The sequence below is a fragment of the Myxocyprinus asiaticus genome, chromosome 31 (assembly GCF_019703515.2).
Source record: "Myxocyprinus asiaticus isolate MX2 ecotype Aquarium Trade chromosome 31, UBuf_Myxa_2, whole genome shotgun sequence".
NCBI lineage: Eukaryota > Metazoa > Chordata > Actinopteri > Cypriniformes > Catostomidae > Myxocyprinus > Myxocyprinus asiaticus.
This window is the reverse complement of record NC_059374.1, coordinates 34,216,650-34,227,146: the sequence shown is the minus strand read 5'-3', so window position 1 is coordinate 34,227,146 and position 10,497 is coordinate 34,216,650. Positions and strand designations below refer to the sequence as shown.

The 10,497-nt window shown below is 34.4% G+C and overlaps 1 protein-coding gene across 1 annotated transcript; it reads right to left on the bottom strand.

Moving 5' to 3' along the window:
• Positions 1 to 783: 783 nt before the first annotated feature.
• Positions 784 to 10,379, bottom strand: tekt1 (tektin 1). Its single transcript, XM_051665438.1, has 8 exons — positions 10,275 to 10,379; positions 8,344 to 8,539; positions 5,928 to 6,093; positions 5,649 to 5,777; positions 5,005 to 5,145; positions 4,132 to 4,357; positions 1,363 to 1,559; positions 784 to 1,043 (listed from the first exon to the last, which is right to left on the bottom strand). The coding sequence occupies exons 2-8, from the start codon at positions 8,531 to 8,533 to the stop codon at positions 884 to 886; spliced, it is 1,209 nt and encodes a 402-aa protein (XP_051521398.1). The 5' UTR covers positions 8,534 to 8,539; positions 10,275 to 10,379; the 3' UTR covers positions 784 to 883.
• Positions 10,380 to 10,497: the final 118 nt, after the last annotated feature.

Sequence of the window (10,497 nt, the reverse complement as noted above, 5' to 3'; positions counted from 1 at the left end):
TTTAAAGAGACAGAGGTCAGCTGGGGCACCCCCATTTCAGGAGTGGTGCACAGAGATGGGGAGGGTGGCGGCTTTTGAGGAAGTGTCATTTAGAAGACTGGGTAACTTAGATTTTTTTGTTTGGGAAATGGGGCAACTATTTGGAGTTTTTGGAGGGCTCTCGGGGAGGGGCAGTGGAAAGAGAGGTTGAAATATAAATGTGTGTGATTATTATTCTATATATATATATATATATATATATATACATATATATATATTTGTTTGTTTGCATTTTTGTGGATATACTCATGTGTGAATGTCTGTTGAGGGTCAGGGCGGGGTTGGGGATTGGGAGGGGGAGGGGTAATTGTGGGGTTTAAATGTTGATTCTATGTATATATGTTTTGCTTTTCTTTATTTACTGTAGGACTCAATAAAAAATGTTAACTACAAAAAACAAAAAATCAAAAAACTAAATTTGGGGTGAACTTATACTTTAATAAAGCTTCTACAATGAAGAGTGTATGAGATCCAAAACTGAAACTTTGGTTTGTACATTTACAGTATTTGACAGATTGAATAACACCATATGATGAAGATTGTGGGAGTGGTTCTAAACGATCAGTCTGATGTGCGCAACAGTAAGCAATGTGACCTGACAAACAGATTCAAAGAGGAAATGTTTCTGCAGATCTAAGAGAGACAAGAAAGATACCTTTTTTGCTGTTTCAGCTTTGCATGACAAATTTCAATTTCAGACCTATTTTAAGGGCACCATCAAAAGAAAACACAAGACCTTAAAAGTCAGGGTGCAATCACAAATTTTAATTTTAATGAAAATCTTCACATCTAGATTACATTTCTCTCCCAAAAACAAAGTCTTTTCACATTTCATGAGAACTGTTTAGAAATTGTTTATAATGACAGGCTGACGTAGCTGACAGCAGATCACCTCGTCTATGTAGATGGTGTTGGTTTTCACCTGGATCTCCTCTTCCAGAATCAGCTGGCTGCTTGCTAGAGCTTTCAGTTCCATCTCTGAGAGTTCAAGAGCCTCAGTCAGTCTAAAAGTGAAAACAGAGTGAGGAAACGCTTGCATTGGGTACTTATGATAACAGGGTAAATTAAATGCCACAAATGAGGTAGAAAAAGATTAGACAAATGTTTCCCAGGGTTTCCACTGTGAAATATCATTGGTCCAAAATCACCATCTATTTTCATTCACAGAAGGTAAAAAAATGACTGAGGCTAACAAAACAAAGAAAAGAATTTCATACAGGTTTGAAGCAACATAAGGGGGATTAAATGATGAAAGAATTTTATTTTCTGGTAAACTATCCCTTTCAATCCTGTTCATCTCAAACATCTGAATCATTCTCCTACCTTTCGATGTGGTTAGTGAGCTCCTTGAACTCTTCCATCAGTTGGATTTGAGCAGAGTCATGGCAGAGCTCAATGTTGGGCCTCTGACTGCGGGTGGACAATCGAGTTTGAGCCACTTTGAATGGAGCTTCTTTCTCAGCAACAGCCACTCGTAGAGCTTCCAAATTCCTCTCTTGATTTGCTATCTCCATTAGCAGCTTTGAGATGACAGAGAAAACATTTGTTTGACTTCACTTTTTTACAGATAAGTGTTAAATCTTGGTAATAAACACAAAAATCAAAGGAACAGGTTTTTTCCTCTTTAAAAAAAATACAGAAGAAATGGCAAACATGCAAATATGATAAACTAGATTGATCATTTATTACTTATTCACCATAAAATGCAATCAACATTCACTCATACTTTATACAGTAATATAAGTAGGCCTAAACAGAGGAATTCATTATCAGGGCATTTTATGCCCCTTTATTTTAAATTTCAGGGGCATTTTTACGCAATTTTTGCAGGGTTCAATAAAAGTTAAGCTCAATCGACAGCATTTGTGGCATAATGTTGATTAGCACAAAAAATTATTATGACTCGTCCATCATTTTCTTAAAAAAAAAAAGCAAAAATTATGAGAAAAATCAAGGCACTTACAATAAAAGTGAATGGGGCCAATTTTTGGAGGGCTGAAAAGCAGAAATTTGATGCTTATAATTTTATAAAAGCACTTTAATTCTTCTGTTAAAACTCATGTATTATTTAAGCTGTAAAGTTGTTTAAATCGTATTCTTTACTGTCATTTTACGGTTTGTTGACATTACATCGTCATGGCAACGAAGTTGTCAAATTGGCTATAACTTTACACAGAAAAGTTTAGTAAGTGATTTTTATCAAACTAAAATCATGTTAACATGCATATTGTTTATGTCTTGTGGCTATAATTTTTAAATAGTGAGTCCTATTCACTTCCATTGTAAGTGCCTCACTGGAACCCAAATATTTTTAAAGAAAAGGAGGGACGAGTCTAAATGTATTTTTGTGGTAATATATATTATGCCACAAATGCTGTCGAATGAGCTTAACATGTATTGAACCAGGAATATACCTTAAAATTTTAACTTCAATTTTGGTCTGTTCATTACACAAAGTGATCATATGGCTTCAGAAGGCTTGGAAGTAGGGCTGCAACTAATGATTATTTTGATAATCGACTAATCTAACGATTATTAGAACAATTATTCGACTATTCGAGCGATTATTGCAACGATTAATCATTAGCTCTTAACCGATTATTCAGCTTGTGCCCCGAATTAAAAGGATGTATTAAACGTGCTTGCTAACAATAAAACGGACAAAATCATCTTTTAAAAATACCTCTAAATGACATTCACTGAATTAAAGAGAAAAAATACTTTTTAAGTTTACCTCAGTAAAAAAATTCACTGCAAAACATCCTATTTTTATCAAGTATTTTTGTCTTGTTTTCCATTTAAAATAGTCTAAAAATACATTTACTTGAGAAGCAATTTATAAGATATTTAGATTAAGCAATGCTTTAATGCTTGCTTTAAGAGACAAATATAAGTGTATTTTGTATATAAGTGTATTTTTTCACTTGGTTATACTTTTGCGAGAGCAGTAAAGACAAAATATACTTATATTCAAGATCTATTCTCTAAAAGGAAGTCTAAATATCTTATATGCTGCTTCTCAGGTGAATGCATCTTTTTTTTTTTTTAGACATTTTAAAATATTTGCATTTGTAATATTATATTTAACATTCTCTGATAACAATTTTTTCTTCTGCAATATAGCTGCTAAAGAAAATATACATTGTTTTAACTCACAGAAAACAAACTCTCTCTTATATTGCCAATTTTTTTTACGTTAAGAAATGCACAGTGACACATATACTGTATTATGATACAATAAGTCATGAGCCATCACGTTATATTCTAGCTGCATTAAGCGCGCACGCTCGGGACAAGTGTCCCTGTGACAGAGTGTTCCTCAGCCGGATGCAGTTTCAATCTCTCCCCCTTAGATCAAGACACATCACGCAACTCATAGTAGAGGCGCTGACCACATAGAGAAATGCCAGTTTCAGAGTTTGTAGTTATTTACATGATCTGCTTCCTTATTATTTGAACTTTAATAAAGCTATAATGCATTAAATATAACTGCATTTAAGATGTTACACTGGGGTGTTTCCTTTAAAGACGCTCGACACACAAGTTTTGCTTCAGAGGAGCGGCAGCTCCACTTATTGCACAGCGAGAGTGTTTCTATTTTTACTTATTTGGTATTTTTGTATAATTCCCTCATACTTTGCGATCTACATCACCTCAAACAGTTTGGAGTGCATCTGGACTGTGAACTTCGTTTTCTTCCTCTCCTCAGTCAGGCGCGAACTGCATTGCTGCTCTCGCGCATCATAATCAGAGTTTAATGTGATCTCATGTTACATTAAATGACATCAAACGACTATTCAACAACAAAAAATGTTGTCGACAATTTTTTATTGTCGATAACGTCGATTAATCGTTTCAGCCTTGCTTAGAAACCTAGTCCTAGCAAGTCCTATTGATTACATTTACTGTGATTTTTTTTTTAGTGTTTTTGTCCTTTTGTGAGCTTGACAGCCCATAGCCACTATTTTACACAGTGTTTAAAATCAGTGTGAAGACTGTAAAAAAAAAAAAATTCCTTTTGCATTCTTAAGAACAAAAAACTTTAAATACTCCATTGTTGAAGATACTTTACCTATCCACATTCCTTCTCACCTCACTTAGCTGGTTCTCAAGCTGTGCTTTGGCAGTTTTGGTCTCCTGTATGCACAGCTCCAATGCTCTGCCTGTGGCCCCATACTGTCTGCGCATGTCTGCAGCTGTCTGCTCAAGTAGGCCTTCCACCAAAGCTCGCAGAGAGAGAGAGTTGTTCTTCTCTTTGTCAGCTTTGCTAATGTTAATGTTGCAGAGGCTCTCCCACTCTTCTGGAGTCACTGTGGTTCTGCAGCATAGACAAAACATTCTTTAATGTCTTTAATGTACTAATAGACTGAAATAAACATGTCTATCTTTAGTAGGTTTCAAGTGCTGAAGTGTTGAATGTAACCAGAAAGGAAAAAGGTAGAGACAATTCAATAATCACTTTAATAATCTGACAGCCATTGAATAAAGTTATATTTAATCGACAAAAAGAGGTCATCAATGCAGCTCAATACTCAATTTAAAATGATAGTTCACCAAAAAATTACTATTCTTTCATCATTTACTCAACCTCATGCCATCCCAGATGTGTATGACTTTCTTTCCTCTGCAGAACACAAAACAAGATTTGTAGAAGGATATCTCAGCTCTGTAGGTCCATACAATGCAAGTGAATGGTGACCAGACTTTTTAAGCTCCAAAAATCACATGCCTTTATGTGATTTTTGGAGCTTCAAAGTTCTGGTCACCATTTACTTGCATTGTATGGACCTACAGAGCTGAGATATGCTTCTACAAATCTAGTTTTGTGTTCTGCAGAAGAAAGAAAGTCATACACATCTGGGATGGCATGAGGGAGAAAATGATGAGAGAATTTTCATTTTGGGGTGAACTATCCCTTTAACTTCTACTGTCAGTTGTTCCACTGGTGTATGTTCCTTATCTTACCCTACACTTGTAAAGTCTGAATTCTCTCCATTTGTATCAGGCGATGTGTTAGTGAGAAGAAAGCAGAAATCATCAATACGCTCGGCCTGAAACTTGTCTTGCAGGTCTTTCTCCAGGTAATATTTCACTGAACGAATGAGCCTAAAAAAAAAAAAACCACACACACACACACACACACACACACACACACACACACACACACACACACACACACACACACACACAGAGAAAAAGACATAGAGACTAACAATAATGTGGAACAAAGTAATGTTTGTATACACTACCAGTAAGATGTTTGGACACACTTGACTGAAACTATATTTCTCATGATCTTAAAAGCCTTTAAATCTAAAGGCTTGTTTAAATGCTTAAAGTAAGTTTTTTAGACAGATATAAATTGAGCTTGTGAATTTCTGTGTAAAAAATGACTAGTAGTGTAACTAGACATGTTACTGAAAAGTTATACTGAATAACAACATACAGTAGGTGATGTAGGAATTTAATGTCAGAGTTTAATAATTTTATATTAAAAAAAAGAAGGTTTCTCCTTAATTCCTTCATAGCATTTCCTTGCAAGTAATTGCAATTTGCAATAAAATTTCAATATAGTGAATTAAAAGCTCAGAGTTTGTAGTTCCACCAACCTGATCTGCTCATTGATTTGCTCTAGGGTGCGCTGAAGCAGGACCTTCACTCCTTCGATCACCTCTCTCTCCTTCAGCAGTTCCTCTTCTACCTCATCATGAACTAGGTCAATCGCCACCCGCTTCTGTCTGAGCATGTCCCACAAACATCACATGATCAATGGGAAAAGAAGGTTTGAACTGAGGTGATTCAAGAAATGAGTTGGTTGGTTTTCCCTCTAACTTAGTACAAGCAAAACACTTCTTTGAGTGCTTTCAGAAATCTACAAACAGAAGTACCTCTCAGCCAGACACTGTAGATTAACTCTGAGAGGCTCAGAGCAGTTCTCCAAGGCTCTCTCCACACGGTTCTTAAAGATGATGAGGGTTTCAATCTCCTTCACCATCTCCTCAAACTTCTGCTCAAGTTCCTGCTTCCAGAATTTGATATCCTTGATTCTTTGCTCTGAGAAAGATGTGCAAGTGCTCATTGGAAAACATGAAGGGCATGTAGACTAGTGATTTTGAGAGTATCAGCTCGGCATTGGGTGATAACTGTTTCAGAATGGCCAAATAACAGGAATGGTCATTCAGTCTAGTATCAGTTCCAAAATCTACCATCAAGGGATGGTTTTAAAATATTATTTTATTTTATAATCGACAGCATTTGTGGCATAATGTTGATTCCCACAAAAAATTATTTCGAAGTTAAAATGAGGCACTTACAATGGAAGTGAATGGGGCCCATTTTTGGAGGGTTTAAAGACAGAAATGTGAAGCTTATTATTTTAGAAAAGCACTTACATTAATTCTTCTGTTAAAACTTGTGTTATCTGAGCTGTAAAGTTGCTTAAATCTGAATTTTTACTGTCGTTTTAGGGTTTGTTGATATTTCATCATCATGGCAACAAAGTTGTAAAATTAGCTATAACTTTACACAGAAAAAGTTAGTAAGGAATTTTATCACACTAAAATCATGATAACACACATATTGTTTAAGTTTTGTTGTGGCTATACTTTTGAAACAGTCAGTATTTTTACATTTACGTTTAGCCCAATTCACTTCCATTCTAAGTGCCTCACTGGAACCCCAGATTTCTGCTTTTTTTTTAAGGAAAGGAGGGGCAAGTTGAAATAAATTTGAGTGGTAATCAATATAATGCCACAAATGCTGTCGATTAAGCTTAACTTGTATTGAACCCAGAATATTCCTTTAAGTACATTTTGTGAAAGTTATGTAAAACAAACATTCATTTCAGAAAATTTGTGTATTTTATATATTAATTATTTATTGTGCATTTTATTACTCATTTGCCATCATGAAATTGCATGTAACTCTGTATTATATCAGTCAACAACTAATGTAGACCATTATATGTTACAGGGTAGAATATATGTGATCTAAAAGAGGACAGTTTACACAGCAAAATTAGATTTTAATCAGTTTTTTGTCTTTTCCAGTAAAAATATCTAAAAATCCTTAAAACAAGATCCTTAAAACTGTGCCTGAGAAGCAAAATTATGCAGGATAATGAGCCAAATTGTTTTTCTTATTAGTTTAAGCATAAATGTTAAAGGTTTTAGATTTATGCTTAACCCTTAAACGCATACCTAGGGACTTTAGAGACCCGGGACCTCATTTCATCCCCTGTACCTCATCCATTTTTTGGAGTTATACACCTCTTTAGGATTACTCAATATATCTCTAATAAAGTGTAAAAAAAATGGCAAAATTTGTTTTATTTTATTTATTTTTGAAGTTTAGGTACCAAAAGTGTATAGGGTCGACTCATTACAGAGTATGTGTGTAAAAGTGTTGTTGCTGTTTTCTAATTCCAGAAATGATATTTTTATGACAATTTCATATCTATTTAAGTTTCCTATTTTAGGAATTTGTACTATATTCATACAAATAAATACTACATCACGTTGATTTTCTATGCAACAATGGTGAATTATCTGTATCCCATATGCGTGTACATGTACATAATATATAAACATGTTATTTTTTTACTCAAGGTGGCGTTGTTTTAGTGATTGATATGATATTTGATATATGACATTGATATTTGATGTAGAAACAACATGGGAGTAAACTATAATAAGTACAACACCAGTATGATATGACTATTGTTATTTGGGTTTACAAATTTCAGTGTGAAAGTAATGAATCCTGTTCTAGATTTGTTCTTATTTGTTGCATTTTCTCTTTGATACATGAAAAATAAAACATCTAAATATATTTTCTTTTATTATTTTCTAATTGTCTTGAAAATGTTACACTATCTGGGCATTTTTGTAGATCCATTTTTAATAGATATACATGCTGGGTCTCTAAAGACCCGACTATGTGTGAGTGTTTGGTGAAATTCTTATGCATTTAAGGGTTAAAACAAGAAATTGGGGTAATGGGGTAAGAATTTTTTTTAAAAGGATTTTATATATTTTTACTGGAAAATGAGACAAAAACACTGCCTAAGAAAAGTATTTTTCAACTGCATGCTGTTCAATCAGCATGGAAATCAATAACCCTGTAAGTGTAAGACTGATATATCTGAAGTGACTTCCTCTGTGCATTGCATGTGCTGAAGAGGACCCTGACGCACATCATAACATTTCCTGGCTTACTGCAGCACCAAACTTCTTTTTGAATGTTAATGCAAGAATATGAACCTCTTCTTTGCATCTTGTCACATGCATTTGGTGTGTTGCATACCCAGCCTGTTTTGTGCATCTTGTTGCATGAGTTTGGCAGATTTGTTGCTCTCCTCTATCAGTCTCTTGCACTCTGCCGTCCATCTCTCTGAGCGAGCCCGCTCTGCTTCTGAGTTCCTGAAATGCAACTGGTTTGCATGCTTCCACTCAGGTGGCAGAAATTTATTAGGGGATCCCATCAGCCGAGACATTCTTGCCTTACAAATAAATAGTAAATAAATTACAAATGTCCAAGATTCTTGTCTGTCAACATAATTTGAAAGTCAGTCATTATTTTGTTTAATGGATAAAGGGATAGTTCACACAAGAATTAAAATTCAGTCATTGTTTATTCACCCCGTGTTGTTATAACCCCATATTACTTTCTTTTTCTTAACACAAAGGGAGAAATTGTGAAAACAATTTGTGCTCAGTGATGTCATACAATGGCAGTTTATGGTGATCATCTCTTCAAGCTTCAAAAGAACACAAAAGTATATTTCAGAAGTCTAATAAATTATTCCATGAGACTCATGATTGCTATGAAAGCACACGATAAGATTTGGTGAGAAACAAACCGAAATCTAATGTATTATTTAGTGAAAATGTTCACACAGCCCACACTCGCAACATTGGGGCGTTCAAGCAAAAACTTGTTTTGTTTATCTAAAAACAGATCCACCACAGCGATAGCAATAACAGAACACAACACAGCTGCACACAAAACAGAGAACAGCACTTACTAAACATGTCTGAAGAGTTTGTAGTCAAAGAATTGATGCATTTCTATGCCCAGCCTTAATACGTAGTAATAAATAGTACTCAGAAATCAAACAGAAACACAGAAGAGGCTACAGGCAGCCACAGTCGCACCGTGTCGTAACCTGATGGCAAACGACATGCGATAAAAGGTATATTTCTATGGTAATCAGAGATTTTGTCCTAATAAGCAGTGACGAGCAACGGTACATTCTATTGATCACTTGTTTTCTCATTTCTGGTACAGGAGATAAACGGTCAGTAAATATTTTTAATAAGTAATACATTCGATTTTGGTTTGTTCAAACCTTATCGTATGTTTTCAAAACAATCATAAGTCTCATTAAGACTTCTGAATTATACTTTTGAAGCTTGAAGAGGTCACCATAAATAATAGATCACCATAAATTGCCATTGTATGACATCACTGTGCACAAAATGTTTTCACAATTTCTCCTTATGTGTTAAGAAAAATAAAGAAAGTCATATGGGGTTATAACAACACAGGGGTGAATAAACAATGACTGAATTTTCCTTTTTGAGTGAACTACCCCTTTAACTTAAGATAACCCATATCAAGTATATGGTTACAACTTTGTAGTTGCATTGATGTTAACACTTGTATTAAAACCTTACTGTTAATTTAAAAATGTAACATGAAAGTATAATAGAAATTGCAAAATACTGACAATTCAGATTTTAAATATGAAAGACAATTATCAAGGGCCCATCGGCCAAAACATTATTTATATAAGAAGTTTTTTGGCTTTCGAAATAATTTAGATAATTATTTGATGCTTTATTATTAATATTAAACAACTACTATCTAACATATGGTTATTATATGTGTAGTTACATGATCACTTTAAAGCCTCACTGTTACCTAAAAACAATTTACATGAAAGTATAAGAGAAAAGGCAAAACACTGACTACCCAAGTTACATTGTTGTTAAAACTTGGAATAAAGTCTTACTGTTACCTAAACCGAAAAAAAAAAAAAAAAAGTATGCAAAATAAATATGCAAAACAAAATAAATAAAACATAAAAATGTCTTAACAGAAAGGCAAATAATTAACTGTTGCAAAACCACATTTTTTTTCCAACAATCTCTTTGATCTCAAACAGCCCATTCACCATGTTTTCCAAACAAAGACAAGCATTAAAAAATAGAACTTAAAACACACCGTCTTACCTCTTTAATCGACCGCTGCAACTGAAACAGCTGACAATGTGCCGGTGGGTAAACACACGGTTACTACGGCAACCTAACTGTTTCACCGCTAGGAGGCAGCGTTGCCCTCGATCTTAGATACATTTAAATTTTTAAATTTATTAACAGTTGACTGAACTGCCATTTTCATGTCCTAACGGCAATGTACCCTGTAACAGGTTTACAAATTTAAACGACTGTTAGA